Below are 19729 nucleotides of genomic sequence, written 5' to 3'. Positions count from 1 at the left end.
ATTTTGCCACTTGGTGGCTGTAATGTTTTGCATGTTCCACATCTTTTGTGATTTATTCGCCGCGTTGTGCGATGTGAACTGTTTACAAAGAAACCAGGAAACAGCCTCTGACAGCACACCGATGAAGCCACAGACCCTCGGTATGCTTTACTATCAAATCCCAAAGCTGCGTGTGTGATAGACTTTATATAAAAGTGTGTGTAAGGCAAAGAGAAATTTACTAACTAGGTGTGAGAGAAACTGGGGGGAGCACTCGGCAAATGAAGCTAAAGTTTCCAACTATTTGTTACATCAACAGTTAAATGTGAATTTGACCAAATCAAAGAAAACACAGCGAAAAAAATCTTGAAAATCTATGAAAAATGAGCATGCATAGCTGTGGGCTGGCACACTGCATGAAAAGACAACCCAGCACTGTGAAAATTACACAAGGGAATGTGAGCGGGAGAACACATGAAGCTAGGTCAGAGGAATGCAGGGCACTTAAATCACTTAACCCCAATCTCACAACAGTGCATGGAGTTAAATTTAGACTCCTCAAAGAGAAGGATTATGGGAAAGACGAGGGTGAAAGGCGAGCCGGAGAGTTCATAAGTTTAACTCTGGCGCCCTCTAGTGGCGGGCAAGAGAAATGTAAGCGTGAAAATGGTTCAACATTACAAGATTTTAGTTTTCCAGAGTAATTTAACAGCTCCTACATGTGATTTTAAGAAAAGAAAAACCTAAACGTGTTAGTGTAGTGCAACCCAACCAGCATTCCCAGCTTAAAACACGACTTTGTGCCGCTGTGTCTTTTACAAAAAGTACCTTTGGCACAGCCTATATGTGCTGAGGGTTTACCTTCTTTTCCAAAGCATGAAAAGAAAGAGAAAGACGATCCTGTCCAAACACAGCACAGGTCCCATCAAGCACAATCAAACTGACTGAAGAGAACATAAAGTCAGTCTTTTTTATAATGAAGCTAATCTGAGTCTCTAACTAGAGAGCCGAAGAGGTGTAAATGAAATACCTACCGGCATGATCTGCTGCAGGTCGTCCAGGGTGGCATTTGCCATGCCAACGAGGGCATTTTGGTCACATGGTACAGTGGGTGGTGTGAGGAGCTTCCTGTAAGAACAGAAGAATTACAATTATTAAAGGTTACTTCATATTATTCTCTCTAAATGTTGGATTGTGACGTCTGAAACATCAGCAAAAGTTTCTACAGCATCTCTATGATTAGCTGCAACTCGTGCACAGGAAGCTTTTGCAGCTGTGAGGTGATCCATCGCTGACAGCAGCGTTACACTTTAGATTCTGCAGAAGAAGAAACACTGTAACAGGAATGGAAACTCACCCACCTGTAACAGTAGAGAGGGAAGTGGATGTCCAGCGCGATGCTGTTGTAAACAGCTAAGCCCATCAGCTGATCAGACATGAGGTTAAGGAGGAAACAACACAATAATGTAACGCAAAGTAAAAATAAGCTTCTCTCAGTCCTCGGGGGGAGACTCTGAATAATTATGGGTCTTTTTTGTTTTAAGTTTGTTTTCATCTTTATTATTAACTTTAAGTTGTCTATTATTGTATATTTGTTTTGTATTTTTCTGCTACACAAATGTCACTTAATTAATATATTGACTGATTGATATTTCCACTCTTAAGTTAAAATGCTTTGTTTAGTGTTGAATGTGGGCGAAACTGTGAAATTACTGTAAAAAAATAAAAATAAAACCAACAAATTGAACTTATGAACAGTCATCTAAATTTTAGCAGAAGGGAAATGTAGGTCAGGAAAAACAAACAAACTGTGCCCTTCATTGTTTACCTGTGAGCTATCATCATGTTACTGCAAATATGCTAATGGTTACACGAGCCTTTCATATAACAGGAAACAACTTTTGGGGTTCTGAACCTGGAGGGAAACGTGCAGAAGGTTCAAATTTATATTCCCAAACCCAACAAGAGCACTTCTCTGTTGGAGGAACTGCCCTCTGGGCCAGCAGCAATATTAAATTATATTTCAGTAACAAACATTTCACTTTTCATTAAAAAACCTGATCCGCCAACGGAGAGAAGCATGCAGCTAACACTGCAGCTCAGATGGAGGCGAGAGCGTTTAATCTGTGCCGAGCACGAAGCTCTCAGACACACACTTTCATTTACGCAGTGTTGCGCACATTTACAATATCTAATATCACAATTAATCTAATTAACAAAAGAACAAATTTATTTCTCTTTTGTGCAGAGCAAACGTTACGATGTCAACCTCTGTGTGTGTGTGTGTGTGTGTGTGTGTGTGTAGGTGATAGAGAGTTCACGTTGTGAATGTCACATGGTCATACAATTTTTTTCTTCATTTTCTATGTGAAGGGCGGCGGCCCTACACACTCACAAACTGCTCACAGCTGCCGCATGTGGCGACCAGATGTGGTGTAATTGTGCGTGTAGGTTGAGAGTGTGTGCGTCTGTGATGTGAAGACCACTGTTACAGGTAGGTGACACACATGTATGCAAATAAATAAATCGCTCTCTGTGCGCACACACACACACACACACACACACACAGAAACACACACACACAGAGGCCCCAACATGAAAACAAACATAAACTGGACCATTAGCGCAACCATTTAGGAGGCCATTAAGAAGTCACACACACACACACACACACACACACACACACACACACACACACACACACACACACACACACACACACACACGCACGGCACCTTAAAGCATTTAGCAGCCCTGGTTCATAAATCTACACTTTATGGGACAGGCATGAACAAAGCTGTCTCCCTCTGTCTTTTATCTCTTTATCCACCTCTCCTTACTCCTTACGTGCCCACTCCGTTTCACAACCCCTCTCCATCCCTCTCTCTCTCTCTCCTTCCTTCTTTTTGCTTTTCTGGTCCTTAAAGTCAGAGTTTTCTCATCGCCGCCGCAACCTAACGAGGCACAAAGTCACATGTAAAATCTGCAAATTAATTCTGCTACTGATAAGTTTTTCACACAGGAAGTGCTGGATAAACGAACAGGTTTTATGTCACAGCTCGTCACAACCTTGACGAGGAATACTCGGAGCACCGCGCAGCATCGCGCAGCATCGCTGCTGCTCTGTGGTAACTTCATTACAAAACACAGATCAGAGTACGTGACGACTAACACAAAACTTTAGAGCTTCAATTAAATTAGCACACACCAGCTGACACAGAGGCCGCCTCGTGGAGCCGCCCCCTTCGCATGCTGGCCTCCTTACACAAAGACTCTCAGTCTGCAAACAATCTCTTTAGAAAGGTTTACAGGGTGTGATGATGGCAGCAATATTAGGGCTGAACAAAAGATGTTTTGCACGCCAAAGCCAGGGTTAGAAAATGCCGTTTTAACTCGTTCACACTAACGATTCGGTTTGGCCTCTCCCGTTCGCCTACATCTCTGCTCTGATGTTATCCTTATCCATGCAAACCACATATGCACATGACTGCTCGATCACAAATCCTCCTGGTTATGAAGTCCAAACCCAAAAAAACAAAGAAAACAGAGAAACAAACAAACAATCATCATAAAAAATACAGATTTGAACGCTTTCACTGGGATGCAGCTGATCTCCAGTCCAAATGAAACTGAAAATGTTTTTTGTGTTAGTTTTACATAATTTCTTCTTGCAGACGTTTATGATTTTTAGAGCAGTTATTGTAATTATTACAACATGGTACCAAAGGTAGAATAATGACATTCTAATAGTTTTAAGCTAGATATGATTTTCCTCCAGTTATTAATTATTCTCTTTTTTGGTCATTAAAAATAATATGATTAGTTACCACATATGGATCTTTTTTCACCAAATTCAGGCTTAAATAATCAGGAAGCTGTCCTCGGGGGATCCCCGTTCCAGGCTCTCAGGAACCCGCAAAGACTGTAAGGATGTGCCCGTTGGTCTGCACCATGCGACAAGGTGAAAAATTTAATTTTCAGCTCTTATTTTTATTTTCATCATCGCTCTCCCCCTCTCTGTTTGTGACACACTGTGCCTCATAAATGTGGGGGCTAAGTAAGTGGCTGACGGTCGTTACTCTGACCACCTCTGCAACGTGGTTTTCACTGTCTGTGTGGCCAGAAACAAAGACTAAACACAACATAAGTGAAATAATGATCTGAGCACTGATGAATTAGGGATGTGAAGTAAAACAGCAGTTCCATTAGTCTTTGTGATTGTTAATATACACACAAAAAGATTTTTAAACAAAACAAGTATGTATAGTGCGTATAAAAGCACATGTAACTCAACAGCTGATGATTTTACACACAGAGCGCTGGAAACATTGCAGCTGGACTTTATTTCAGCCCCGTGTTCTGGCAGATAAATTGGGTTTCATCTTTCCACGTGTTCATCTCTCTTTCTCATCAATGTTTATTCCACTTTGTTTACATCTGTTTATATTCTGTCATTTCATTTGACATCCCCCCACTGCACCACTTTCCTTTTCACTTATCTCCCTCTGTTTAGTCTCTGTTACACACTCTCTCCCTGCCCTCTGCCACATATCCACAATGATACAGTGCTGCCATGGCGACAACACAAGAACCAGGGAGACAGATAAATTAGCTCCCAGCACAGACACACATGTGGAACATGCAAAAAACACCCAGCAGCAAACACACACGTGTAAGTACACAGATTTCCACTTCTTTCTTCTTTTGCTCACTCACTGATTCGACAACTGCACATTTATGTTTCCCTCATTACAGAGGACTCGTTTACTGAAGACGTACTCCGACCTTAACCGCCGCTGTAACCGAAAACTGCCTCATCCCAAAAATTTACGTTTATGGGAACTTAAAGTTGAACGCTGGATCCCCAGTGTGCGACTCAATAAACAGATTTATGTTCACACACACACACACACACACACACACACACACACACACACACACACACACACACACACACACACACACACACACACACACACACACACACACACACACTCACTAACCTGGCGAGGAACGGCAGCTATTAGGTTATGTAACCTTTTGACAGTTCCCAGCTGGCTAGTAACTGAGCCCGAAGTGCTGAATCACTTTCTGGCCACATATTACACACACATGAACTCTATGAACACACACACACACACACACACACACACACACACACACACACACACATACACACACGCGCACATAAACTTTCATTGAGGAGAGAAGAATGATAATAATAACACAGGGAGGCTGTGCTGTGCATGAATGTGTAAAAAGTGAGTGAAACAATGCAAAAATATGCAGGTCCGTTTTAGGTGGGGCCGAGTCAAAATGAAGGAATGTCCACATGAACTGAAAATATTTTAAATTGAGTGAAAAATTGAAGCTAATCTCAGCCCTCCGACTGGAGAACAGGCATTTTACATTTCTGACCACCTGACTATCATTTCCTTTTCCTGCACGTGGCAACTTTCAAGCTACACACGGTGCAGTTAGCTCCAACAGCCTGAAAGAAGGTGGGAAGGTGCAGCTGCCTGTAGTCAGAAAGCTGTCGGATACAATGCAGTAAAAAATTTATTTAATTTTTAAAGTTCACATTAACACACTAACACCCAGTCTTGTAAAACAGCATCCAGATGGATTTACTGTATATAATACTGTATTCACATTATTTATTTATTCATTGTAGTTGAGTTTAATAGGAATAAATGGTGTGTTGTATTTACTGTATTTAACCCAGACTGCAATCCTTCCCTGACCTTAACTAAAGTGCTTCTGTTGTTAAAACGTAACCACAGAGGGGACTTGCAGTCCCTGGCCTCTGCTCCCACCATCCACCACATCCACCTTCCTGTGACTTCTGCGTACTTACACACTAACATGCAGTGAATGGAAACTATGATGCTCGCGAGTTAAACTCAGACGGCAATTATGTGCCTGAAAACTCAGCGAGTGGTTGAGTTGATGCATGAACAGAATTTGTAGAAGACAAAGAAGTACATTTTGTAGTAACTCTATTACAAAACTCTGCAGAGCAGACAAAAGGGAAGAGAAACTGGACCAGAATCTTTGAGGACTGGGTGCCAGTTAAAGGAGCCAACATGTGATAATGCAGGAAACATAAAACCTATCATTAGTGTTTGTAATGCATCTGCTCAGAGGATCGTGCTTTATGTTCAGAATTGTCATTTTTGTGCTCGTTCACGTTATGTTGTTTTAACAGCTTGCTGTTAAATTTCCTGACCTGAAACTGAAGACAAATGTTAACTTAATCTTGTTCCAGATTGACCTGTATGATGTTAACTGTGGATGAATGAAAAGCTTGTAGTGCGTCTGTACTTGTTGCACTTACATAACAGCTACCAAAGGCCGCCTATAGCCCGTGAGCCACACTTTGAGAACCCTGAAACAGCAGGAGCAAAACAGCTGATCTTTGGTGCGTTTCAGGCTGAAGCAGAAGGATAAGTGATGAGCTTCACTGCTGACTGAACGTTTGCATTGACTTAATGACACAGACTGTATATAAAAGACAGAAGTAATGATGTCACAGTTTCAATAAAGCATATCATGCTTTATTGCCGGTTACAAAGTTGTATCAATAAGACTTCAAACTAGCAGCTGAACCAAAAACTCATGAAGGAATTGTTTACTGAGGTCACAGATTTACAACTGGAAGGCAAAGGAAGCGCCCCCTGCTGGCCATTATTATAACTGGGCTGATCATGTAACTCATGTACTCACACTAACAACAAATATGACTCAAACCTACTGAGAGGAGCACTACAATCATTTTCTCATAAACATGCAAACAATCAGACCTCCTTTTGCAATGTAAGACGCTGCCCTCTGCTGCCCAATGAAAAGCAGGTTTAAGGCAATTCTATATTAGGCTGTGTCCATTTTTGGTTTACAGTCTGTGATAAAAACATACTTTTTTAATATCATTTATTATTTAAAAACACACAAACCTGCTGTGATTCTATTTGTATTTGTTATGAAGCTCTTCGCTGAGGTCTTGTTTTGGAAAAATGATTCTGACCACGTCGATTCAATTTTATGTGCTGCGCTGAAAAAGCCTCCACAGAGCGAGGCGTATTTGTTACATGTGCAGACCCACGGCCTAAACACACACATTATAGTATCTTTTTCTCCTTTGCGGTTTAAAACGGAGGAGTGTTTGCTACGTCAGAGGGGAGTGCACGAGGAAAGCTCCTGTGTGTGGTTATTTGTGCCCGTCTGCACATTACACGCATTTATAGTCCGACCCTCCCAGAAACTCAGCAGTTTTGTCTAGAGCAGAAAAGCAGATGCTGTGAAACTGCTCTGCAGCTACAAAAACAATGAAAACGCATTAAAACGCTAACGTGGGAGGTGCTAAACAAACTGCTCCGATGCACGTTCATTAAAAAAAAATATATATATATATATTATTGTCCTTCTCTTAACTTGAACCGGATAACGTAGGCAACCTCGTTAGGCTCATTAGGACCTCCAAAGAGCTCATTTATAAAGCGCTTAAACAACATTTAAAGCTTGCACATACCCTGATGTTTGTTGTTGTTCTTCATAAAGGATACAGTCCCGACCAACTGGAACTCAGAGTAGTTGTCACACTTCCAACTGCTGAACCAATGGCAGCGTGAGTCCTTCATGTAGGTAAACATCCCTAAAAAAAGAAAGTACTACATTTAGATTGAACACATCTCTTTTATTTAATTCGATACATTTGATTGGTAGAAAAAAGGATACAGGAAGTGATGAAGGCAAAAAAAAATAAAGAGGAAAGGTCATTTTTACGACAAACAGAGGGTCTGAAGAAGAAAAGACAGAAGAAAAAAGACACCTGGTACATGTAGTTGGACTTTTCCCGGAATCAGTGAGTCCCTGTTAAATTAAAAAGTGTCCACCTAAAGTTTTCAACTCAGGACTTTTAATCAACTGTCCAAACTTGGGGGAAAAGGGATTTAGGTTGAGTCGAATTGGAAAGTAGCAGTAAAACTGCACTGAAATCAAAAGCACTGCTGTTACTCTGAACACAAGCGGAGATAGAAACCAAACAGCGCGGTTTGGGAAAGTGTCGACTGGACTGCCCTGCAAGTTGAAATGCGAGGCTGAAAGAGTGCCTGGTTCATCACTGAGATCACTGAGCTATATCAGAGTTAGAGGTTGGTTCGCATCTTCCCCTCATGTGGAATTTTAAATGCACATTTGGAATTTGTGAGAAGGGGGATCAGAAGGTGTGCACCACCTCCAAGGGAATTGTGGTTCTCAAAGGGTGACCGCCTCTGCAGTTCAGCAAGCAAAGGACACTGTCCCCAACTTCCATCAATGTTGTAGAGGTGTGTCAACCAGGACAGTCCAATGGCATCAATGATGTGATTACATCACTGCTGCAGGTGTAATGTGTAGGTGTGTACATAGCACACGCTTCTTTAGCCTCCACCTGAAAAGCTTTGCTGTTTCACTGCTGATCTGCTGGATGTCAGTCACATCACCTCTTTTCTGATTAGAGTTTCTCTGCAACTGCAGCACCTTGCTGACGTCCTAAGCATATTAAATATTTAATTAAAATAAATAAATCATTTTAAAAAAAAGTAACACACAAGTTGTTGAGACTCGAGCGCTGCTGAAACTCTTCCAGCTGTGACTGAAAGAAACAGCAGCAGTCTGTTCAGAGTGGAGACTCACATCTGGACCACTCACATCTCTGAACACACAAAATGGAAAAGACCTCATGTATAAAAGAGCCTGTGTGTGTGTGTGTGTGTGTGTGTGCGCATACACCTGTCTGTGTGCAGCTGGGTGTGTGTGTGTGTGTGTGTGTGTGCAGAGGTGGGGATTTCCCTGTGCTGCTAATGAGGGGAACACAGCTTTCATTGAGTGTGTTGCTTTGGGCCGACATCCCCCTGGCACCGACAAACACAGACGACCGCGGAAAGATGGAACGACGATGGAAAGAACAACTTGACCAGAGCGGAGACGCAGAGAGCAGAAAACGCAGATGCACAGGCAGACGCTCGCTTGGTTCCACTCGAGTATATTTTATGCAAATTCCAACATACTGAACTACAAAGGCTGAACGGACGCGGCCGAAACTTGGAGAAAATGCTATATCAATATTGTAAAAAGGGTTTTTTTGCCCAGACGTGATGTGAGAATCATTTTGCAGTTAGGGGAAATGTTGGAGCGGCAGTGATGGAAACACACTTGTTGAATTGAAAAATGGAGGAAGAAAGGCTTGAGAAATGTTTTCCTCACAATTCACAGAAATTCAGTTTGGACTGAGATCTAAATGATTTTTGTTAACCACCAACTCGCCACCATTTGTGAAATGTGCAACTCAGCACAGCGCAGCTGGAAAGCGGTGAATAAAATAACTGTTTGTGATAAGTGCGTTCAATCGAGACTTCACATTAAAGGATTTTTTACTGTCTCCCCAAAAGAGCAAAACCAACAATGAAAGTATGGCGCTATGAAGCACTGTGTATGTATTTAAAGGCTGATATAACCCATGCATCTGTGCGCTGCTGTTCTCCAAGAACTATTAATAACACATGGCTGCACTATGCTGTGCGACATGCGCTTTAATTACCACGAACAGACACTGCAGTTTGTCCTGAGTGAATCCCACACACACGTGTAGTAATCCACCACTGAAAATAGTCCCCAAAAATGTGCCGTTTCCTCAACTTTGTTTCATGTTTGCTTAAAACTAGACTTTCCAGCTGTTTTAGGAAACTGTTGAATCCTTTCCAAAGGGAAATATTTGAGCCCTTTACTTAAGATTTATTTATCCACATTACCAGCGGGCATGGAAGTGAGAGTCTTTCGCTGCGTTTCCACCAAAGGTCCACGTAATCTTAGTTAATGTGTGAAAACTTGCCAAGGAACTACAGGTTCCTTCAGCTGTTGGTGACTGTCAAACACAGACACTTATAAAGGAAAGGCGGAGCAGCCAGCAAGTTCAACTCAATTCAGTTTTATGTATCTGGGGCCAAAACACAACAGCAGGTCAAAACCCGTCAATACCACTGAGAAATAAACTCTATTCAATTCAATTCAATTTTATTTACACAGCGCCAAATCACAACAACAGTCACCTCAAGGCACTTTATATTGTAAGATAGACCCTACAATAATACATACAGAGAAATAACCCAACAATCTGAAAATATGACCCCCTATGAGCAAGCACTTTGGTGGCTCAGGGAGGGGCGGGGCCATCTGCTGCGACTGGTTGGGGAGAGAAAAAGGAAGACGGGATAAATGACATGCTGTAGACGAGAGCCAGAGATTAATGGCCTTTTTATAAGTATAAAAGGATGAGCAATGAATGACCAATTTAGAAGAATGTGAAGGTAGAAGCTAAACATGTGGAACGATGGGGAAGAGGCGGCCTTGGCCTTGAGGAGGTTGTTTGTTGCGGTTGCTGACGCTGGCTTGACCAAGTAAGACACTAAAGATATTAAGTGTGAAGAAGTCTACGCTGACAGTTAACGACTATAAGCTATTACACAAATACAGTAATCAGTGTCGGAAAAGGAAGTGCAGGGATTGTTTTAAGCACAGCAGACAGTCACACCAGTCTCCCCTCTGCTGCAATTTTACAAACTGGACTACTTCAGCCAGCTTTAACAGGCATTATAGGCCTTAGAAGTACTCATCTTTCTCCAGAATCAGTGTTAAACTATAAGGTGAAAGTGATACCTGCAACATCAGTCAAGCACTTCTTTGCATTACAGAGCTACTGGTTTCAATATGATGGGAGGTTCTTGGGTTTTTAAAAGAAGAGTATTGGAAAAATACTCATATTCCTATCATTAGAAATAATAACGGAGTAAACCCTCTTATGTCCAGGATCTCTCTCCGTCCAGTCAACGCCTGCCTGAGGCCTTTCCTTCTCATTTGACTGTATTTTCCGTTTTATTGCCTTTTTTGTGGCGAGTTCTTTCTTTTACTGAAAGAAAAGTAAAGTTTCCACAGTTTCTCCAGCTGTTCCATTGTCCAGCATTCTTGCTACTGGGGAAAAGTTGCCAATAGCTACTGGGAAAAAAACAAGTTCTAGCTGAGAGGCTGAACACAGAGCCAGTCAAAACTTGGGACACGCATAAAAAGCAAGGCTTACACTGAACCATCTAAATAATAATGGTGTCTTTATTCTAAAGCTGTCACATCGAGCAAACGTCACATCAAACACGAGCAACTTTACATGTGATAGTTTTACCGGTCGTTGTAGAGCCTAACGCAACTGTAACGAGAAGGAGTGACTTAGCCGTGTCTGGCTTTAGATTTGGAATAAATCGTGTAAACAGAGCTAAAGGAGTTTAAAAGACTGAGAGAGCAACACTGAGAAAGAGATAGGCACAGTGACAACAATGGCAAACAGAGATAATTACAGTCAGGCAGCCAGAACAGACAAAAAGGAAAAGAGAAACAAGAGAAGAAGACCATCATAATAAGAACTCTTCCAGACTGAAATGACAGCTAATTATACAGTTGCCAAAACCAACACGGGCCACTTTTCTCAGCCATCTGACACTTATTCCCGCTGCAGTTTCACTGACCCGAAAACTCACAAAGCACGTCCACCGAGGCCTCCGTCTAATAAAAATGTACTTTCCGTTTTATCCAATAAAAATACGATTTTTTTCCGCTTGACTTCAATAATAAAATACAGCTTCACTTTCCACTGACTTTGTATCAAACGGGATTTACCTTCCAGATTTTCAACCTTATCTGTTATTCTCAGCTGCTCCCTCGAGACCTATTCAAAGAAAAGCTTTTTTTCCATTTTTATGATGAAGGCTGGATTGTGGACACTCACAGCCCAGCAGCTCATATTTCAGTGTGAATGACCTCCAATCTGAAACCCTGACTCACCGTAGTCTGTGTGAAAGATTTGTCGGACGAGTAGCAGGAACCACTCTTTCGTCAGGCCGCCCATGTCCAGCCCCGCCTCCCCGACAAAAGTCACCCGCAGCTTCTTCTTTAGATCGCATCGCTTCCTCGTCAGCTATCGGCGACAAAGAGATGAAACAAACACACACACATTTCGTTTCAGTTTGCATTGCAGAAACACTTGCTGCAGAAACCTTTGTACCCCTTGGATGGGTAAGAGTTGCAGCGCCTGAAGCGTCTGATGTGGGGTTATCCTGGGTGACACGCCTTGGCAATATTGTGTCCAGCTGTTCTGCATGTGCTTTGTGGAACTGGTGTGTGATTGCTCTTATGGTGCCCTGTTTGAGATGCTTAAGAAATCTGGGGTATCAGGCCCATTATTATGGGTTATTTGGCTCCTGTAGAGCACCAGGGAAAGTTGTGCATTGCTAACAATAAGTCAGCAAATGCAAAATTGACAGACCAGTGGTTGCGGTGTCTGCTGGGATGTGGATGCTATTTGTTCTGGTAAAGAGAGATATGACAAAAGCAGCTGATTTACTGGTCCATCTACACTCCTACCCACATCTATGGTCATGATGAGGGAAGAAGTTATGAAAGGAATTATGAAAACTGCAAGCAAGAGCCCGCAGAGGCACTTTCAGCTCTGCTTCCCAGACTAGGTGAGGAGCTCAGTGGTTCAGGAGGTGCTGAGAGTAAAACTGCTGCTCCTCCACATCAAATCAGACCAGCTGACCAGGTGCCTCTGGACGGCTCCTGTGGAGGTGTTCCAGTCACACCCAACATGGGAAAGATTCCAGTGCAGATATGATGGAGAGATTATGGTTCTCTTCTGGCTTGAGAACGCCACAAGAGCTTTAGGCACAGGTCACCAAGAAAGAGGACTGGTCTGCTTAGACTGCTGCTACAGACAGAAGCAGTAGAAAATAAGTAGATGCGGAAATATTTTCTGGGTAAAAAAATGACATCCTCTGCTATAATTTCCCATAAACACTGTTACTTAAGTTGCTAAATGGTTTCTTCAAATGAAAGTATGAAAATGCTGTGATCATGTATTCCTCAGTGTCTGCAGACTGAATATCTTCACAGGGACAGACCAGCAATTAAAGACCAAAATGAAAGACATTTGGTCTGAACCTCACTGCAGGAAGAAAATAACATTTCACATAATTTAGACTTGGATTTTAGTGTTTATCTCAGATTTACGGTTACATTTCAGATTGACGGAGGTTGAGGGTGACACATGACTGCAAAACATTAAAGGCATACTTGCTGATCCTCATGGCAGGGTCTATATATTCACTGGCCGATATTCCCAGTATTCCCACATCACAAGTTTCCAATTTTTCCCCCTTGCTTAAAACAACATTTTAAGAAATGTTTTGGTTTTTGGTTGTTATCACACTCTCAGATGTCCTAAAAATCCCAGTTTACACCCATGAGCTTCTCCTCAGTTCCTTCTTTTTTCACGATCTTTGCTCAGTACTTCAGTGGAGAAGGCACATTAACACATCTCATTTTTCATTAAATGACGCTGAACCTGCACCAATCTGTGCTTGTGTATTTCTAAAGAACATATTGTTTTCTGATTGGCTTTCTGGTATCAACTAAAATTGCATTAGGACATTTAAAACACACTAAACATAAATTCACAGTGTGTTATGGCTCAAGGTCACTTCAGATATCTGCATATAAATATGTGTAAAGATAGTAGACAAAGGATGAGTTTTTAGGGACATGAATGTTCCTGGTTTGTCTTAATTTTAATAACCAATCATGTATGAGCAGGTACTGACCAGGTAAACATGGACAGCAAAAAACAGAATGCATTTACCAAAATTCAAATTCAAAAACACTGGGCATTGTCTAAAGAGGACAAAAGGTTTTTATTAGCTTTTTCTAATTTATTAACGATCATAAACTATGATTGGCAGACACATCAGGAAGTCTCGGCTCAGACAGCTGCTAGCATTTGTGCCCTTAGTTTGTCAGCTGATGGGTTAACGGGTTCTCAGATTTGTTTTTAGAAATCAGAAATCAGACATAGTAATCAGTAATAGGTTTCCATGCAACTGCCATACATGTTATCAATTTGCCCCTGAATTTGCCCCTAAAAGGAACTTTCTACTAAGATTACCAAAGCAGCCTTTATAAACCACCAAAAATAAAGCATAAAGCACTAAAATCAGAGAAACTGAATTTAGAAATTCCAGTTCGCACTGGAATAAAAATAACTTTCTGATAAAAAACAGAAAGATATCATTGGGAATTTGCAGGAGATTTTTTTATCTTTCTTTTTTTAAAATAAATAATCATCATGGCAGTTGTTCATGCATTAAAGATCAGACAACATTCACATTATTTCTAATTAATAAACGCCCTGATGACACCAGTCTACACTGCATGCTTTAACTTGCATATTTCAGTTTAAAAAGTTTAAAAGATGTTTAAACGTCTTGTAAAATGATTATACATCAAAAACTGAAATTTGTGAATGTACTAACCTCATCCAGTGAGTCGCTGAGAAGCTGTGCTCGTCGTACTTTAATGTTGAGAAACAGAAGGTTCATGTCCACTCTCTGCCTGCGAGAAACTTTACTGACCAGACTTTGCTGTGAAGCAAAAACACAGAATCCTAAACTCAACAGACAAGCATTTGTTGCTCATATACAGCTTCAGCAAATCTGCCTGCTCTGTGTTTCCTTATTACAATATTTTAAGGCTGGAATCAGGCTTTGTTAATGTGCGACTCACCCTGGCCTGACTGATCATCTGTTGCTCCGAGTCTTTCTGGATGATGGCTTTCTTTACCACCGTCGAGAGGATGAAGGGAAACTGACAGAAAGAAAACCTGAAAAAGAGGAAAAAATTAAGAATAGTTAATAATTCTCAGGCAGAGTTTCTTAGTCTGTTTTTCTATCAGCAGTTTCATAAATATGTCTTTCTGTAACTGCATTTCTGACCAGCTTTCAAGTGTTTTCAAAATTCTATACTTTACCCTAATGAGCAGGCTCTGAAGTCTACACCCTCCAAGCCACATGAGCTCCACAAATCCCCCACCACACCAGCCAGAGGCTGTAAGAGCCGGTCATTTCAACTGTAAACTCCAGATCCATTTTCTTTGTGAGACATTAACGAGCCGTGACACAGCGTGAAACGAACTTCACGGCTTCTGCAAGTCTTTCCATAGTTCTGGATAAACTGCAGCTGTGGAAGCGTTACTTTATTCAGCTTTTGAGGAGATACTCAATTTCACTTCCAGGAATCTTCAAAGGGATGTTAGATGACTTGGTCATGAGTAGCACTTACTCAGGGTAATGTACTGTAATATGGAGGGGCAATTCTAATAGGAGCTTACAGGCAAGTCTAAAAATGTTTGTTTTTTTTTTGACAAAAATCAGTCATCACTGACTATATCATCAACCAATCATTACTACTATTCTGTACTATACTTTACTACACTACAAAGTAGTACAGCATTTTATGCTTTCTATTTATTGCTGAAATCTGGAGAGTTTTCAGTTCATACAAAACTAAACTGATGAAGATTTGAATAACAAAAGTGAAGTGAATCAGAGTCATTCAGGTTTTGTATTATTGGTCAACCAATCTGAATCCAGATGACATTGATTTAGTCTCTTATATAGAGCAACCCAGGGTTATGACTGGATTTGAATCACAAGTTAAAGTAGAGTATGTTACCTTTTTGGTATTTTCAGGAACATATCTTTGTGGAAAAGTTGTGTATCCATGAGAAATGAGCAGCTCTAGCATAACCTGCTACTGCAATCAACCATAAACTTGTTACGTAGCAACAAATCAACTACTCACATGCTGACTACCATATTCAGTGATCTACAAGAAAGAAAATAAATGCCTAGTTCATACAAAATTACAACAGGGTCTCGTTTGCGCCAGTTTGTCACCGAAGAGGTACGCCCCACCAAAGTGAGAGATGTCAGCTATTTCATTACATGCAGTGGTGTAAATTTAATGTCAAAGTTTCATTAGTTTATTATGCTGCAGTAAAGATGCTTGATTTGAACAGAAATGCATCTATGCTAGCAAGAAATTATTCCTACAAATCTATATGGTAATACAACATATCTCAATCCATAACAACAAACAAAGAAAGAAATATTCAAAGTGTTCTGGTACCTAATATTACTTCAGTTATGCCTTATCAGCCTATGCATGCATTTAAAGCCAGACGTGGTCAGAATGGCTGGCTTTGGTGTCGACTACAGTAAGCCTTGGTCCTTCAATTTCTTTGTTATTTAATACTTGAGTTGGATGATACAAGCAGTCGTACTTTTTGGATTTGGTTTTAAAAGTTTGTTAGTTAAGATATTAGTTAAGAAGCCTGAATCTAATAATAAAATTGGTTCAAGCTTATGTGTTTTATAATTATATTTACATCATTTAACATTCATAGAATTACAGCAAGATGGTGCCATCTTATATGCCGTTAGTTCCACTACATTGTCAATTTATGGACTAAGAAAATGTTTGGGGGCTCGTCCGGGATTTTCACCAGGACAAGCCCTCTATCACACCCTTTCTATATGATAGTTTATATATATATATACATGTAAATATTTTAACCAAAAAGGTCATGTCCATCTAAAAGTTGATTATTGTTAAATTGCAAAATGACTCAAATGAAGTCCTGGAAGTAAAATGTATCCTATCGCCTTTGGTGCTCTAAAGAACGGTTCAAGTGAACACTAAATTTTGCGATTAAATTGAAAATCATGTTCAGCTAAATTTCTTGGCAGGTAATTTGTCCAGTATTGGCTGAAAGAAAACAAACCTAATTGCAAGATATGACTTTTAGATTTACTAATGATGCAAGCATCAGGATTTAGCAGGATTGAACCAGATGGAAAATTCATACAGTTTAATGTATACAGAAAAAACACAACTGACCTATTTGAGTTGCCATAGTTCTGCCAGCTCCTATAATCCTCCATAAAATCTATGTGTTCAAGAGTAATGTTGTAAAAGTCAGTGAAGGACATGATTGGAGGGGAGGAGACACTGTTGGCTGCATCTGAGGACAGGGAAACAAGAATAACAGTCAAATGTGACAGAAATCATCTGCAGCAGACATCGAGATGTTATTAGTTTTGCAAGAGACTCACTGAAGAGGCTGAGCACTTTGGTTGCAGAGGGAATCCACCAGGCGCACTTGGACAGAGGAGGAAATTCATCTGGTTCTGCTGGAAATAGGCGAGTGGAGATGAACTGCAGGAGGCGCTCTACCAGTTGTCTGAAACGCCTTGCAGACAGTCTGACACACACACACACACACACACACACACACACACACACACACACACACACACACACACACAGATACATGGAGTTAATACTGGTGGCTTGGCAGAGTCAAACTGCACCCTGAAATATACATGTGCACAAAAATAGATGTTTACACTTCAACTAATAGCAGCTTTGGAGAAGTTTGGTTTTTGGATCTGAGCAGAACTAAACAGAACTTCTAATTTGAAGCAGCTTGCTAGTAAATCATTACCACAAACAGCATGAATTCAAATGTTCCTCATTCAAGCCGAGAGGGAGACGAACAGAAGCTGGTTTACATTTGTGCTTTCAGGCTGTGTGTGATGTTTAAAGTCTTCTAGCTGGACAAAGTTTATATTTGGACAGTGAGGAACAATGTAATTAAATAAGATAAAGAAATTTATAAATTAATAAACATGCTTTTTTTCTATTGGAGAGAAGTTTAATATTTCATAAGCCCCATAACTATTAATCTCTTACTGTTGATTACTGTGTTGACATTGTGAAAAATTTCTTTTATACTAAAACTCCCAAACAAGCTTCCAGTCTTTGCTTTCACGTCCAGGGTTCCTGCACCATAAGGACTGGATCTAAGACTTTTTTTACTGCCATTCTGAATAAAACTTTGGACTACAGCTTGTTGGGTTTTTGCAAGCAGATTCTCAAACATTAAAACAAATGTGTCCTTGTTAGCATCCACAAAAAGCTGAAATGAGATTTCCATTCCATTCCCTTGCTCGTATAGACTATTTGAGTCATATGTTGCCTGGCACCAGTTTTAGTCATGTAGTATGTCACTGACAGATTCACCAAACGTGTTCTTAGCAAAACAATATATAATGAAAGATGACCTGATAAAACTTTTCTATGATGTTTTTCTATATTCAAGCTAAAGCAGATAATATGTGTACAGTAACACAACAGCAGACAACAACTACAATACATTAGCACACAATGTTGTAACTCGCCATGAGTTTTTTTTTTTTAACTATTTAACATCCGGCTAGTCACTAGCAGCCCACCTATGATTAGGGTAGGGTCTGGCTTATGTTGACCCCTTTTTTAAATATAATATAATGCCTATTTGGAACAGTCACATAGAAAAAAGATGCAACAGCTGATGTATGACTCTTTATTTGTAATGTAACATGTTGCAGTTTCTAAAGTTTTGCCAGAAACATTTTGCCAAAACAAAACTCAAGCCATGGACAGATTATTGGTGACCTGGTGGATGTCAAGTAGTTAAGCATACTCTTTTAAGTAGAACAATTCTATTATACTTGACAGTTAATCACAAATACACGTTTGAACTTTTTTTTTTCCAGAAGGGAAAGTGTTGGCATGCAGGTCGCACTGTGTGGGCTGATTAGAGTAGGGAAAGCAAAGCTGAAGACAAAAACCAAGCTGGATGTAAAAAGAATGCGAGTGCTGTGTTTTGTCAAATTTTAGGGTTTGCACCAAACGACAGCAGAGATTCATAAAACCTCAAAACTGTGTATGTGATATGCATTAAGAAAGTGAGACTAAGCAGAGTAGTTGCCTAATTTATGTTCTCATCTCACAATTTATCACCTGCTAACCCTGCTGCAGAAACAAGATGACAACAGCCAATCCGCCCACACATCCACGAGTTATTTAAAGCTTCAAATCCCACATTTTCCACAGAAGGCTGCACGATCTCTTTAACATACAAAATCCTCTCTCCTTAGATCCAGTGTGGATGACGAAAATCAGTAAAAGACAAAGTAATTCAAATGTAAAGACAAAGAAAATATTCTGTAGCTTTATAGACGCTGTAAAGAGACATCAATCAGAATATGATACCTGACATTTTTATTGTTTATTTAAACTGCGGTGAGGTCCATTTGTTACTGGCTGCGAACCAATATCAAACTGGTTACCACACACACGAACACACAGACGAACATACAGACGCTTGCACAGAGTTTTGGACTTACTTTTTGAACCAGTGAACCAGGAAGTGATGGTCAGCCTCAGACAAAGCTGCGATCTGCCTGAGCAGGTGAGCATAGATCACATAGGTGCTGGTGCTTGAGTACTGTGGGTTCTACACACACACACACACACACACACACACACACACACACGCACACAGCAGAAACACATAGTTAAAAAGCCGGAATCCAACATGTGAACTGAGACGGAAATCGTAACACAAATGTCAAATGTATTGCATGATGCTACTAACAGAGACCTTAACAGGACAAATTGATAGAGCAGCAACTTAGTGCCTGGATGCATGTGAACGCACATGGCAACCATGGAAACGTACACAATTCAAGGTATCCTCTGCTTAAACATTTATGAGGGCATGTACTGTCTTGTATTAAATAGTATGTGAGTCAATATATACTACAAATAACTGTTATTTATGCGGGGAACATGCTAAGGTAATGAACCACATGTTCATTTTACTTGCAGTAGTTAACCATGTTAACCATTTTTGAAATTCACTTTTTTAAACATGTACTTTTCAAAGAGTCTTTTTTTAAATGTCCACTTAGGTGGACAACATACGTTTTGACTGTGTGGCAGGGCATGG

At 40.4% G+C, this 19729-nt stretch overlaps 1 protein-coding gene across 1 annotated transcript in view; it reads right to left on the bottom strand.

The window, feature by feature from the left end:
- hectd2 (HECT domain containing 2) overlaps positions 1-19729 on the bottom strand; it is a 57016-nt gene that overhangs the window by 18816 nt on the left and 18471 nt on the right. The window contains exons 8-16 of the mRNA XM_026190001.1: positions 19125-19234; positions 17007-17155; positions 16792-16915; positions 14617-14713; positions 14367-14474; positions 11845-11977; positions 7542-7630; positions 1341-1405; positions 1014-1107 (exon numbers count right to left, since the gene is read on the bottom strand). Coding sequence (XP_026045786.1) covers positions 1014-1107; positions 1341-1405; positions 7542-7630; positions 11845-11977; positions 14367-14474; positions 14617-14713; positions 16792-16915; positions 17007-17155; positions 19125-19234 — 969 coding nt within the window. The remainder of the gene's footprint in view (positions 1-1013; positions 1108-1340; positions 1406-7541; positions 7631-11844; positions 11978-14366; positions 14475-14616; positions 14714-16791; positions 16916-17006; positions 17156-19124; positions 19235-19729) is intronic.

This window comes from Astatotilapia calliptera, chromosome 13 (genome assembly GCF_900246225.1).
Source record: "Astatotilapia calliptera chromosome 13, fAstCal1.2, whole genome shotgun sequence".
NCBI lineage: Eukaryota > Metazoa > Chordata > Actinopteri > Cichliformes > Cichlidae > Astatotilapia > Astatotilapia calliptera.
This window is presented reverse-complemented; position numbering and strand designations above follow the sequence as displayed.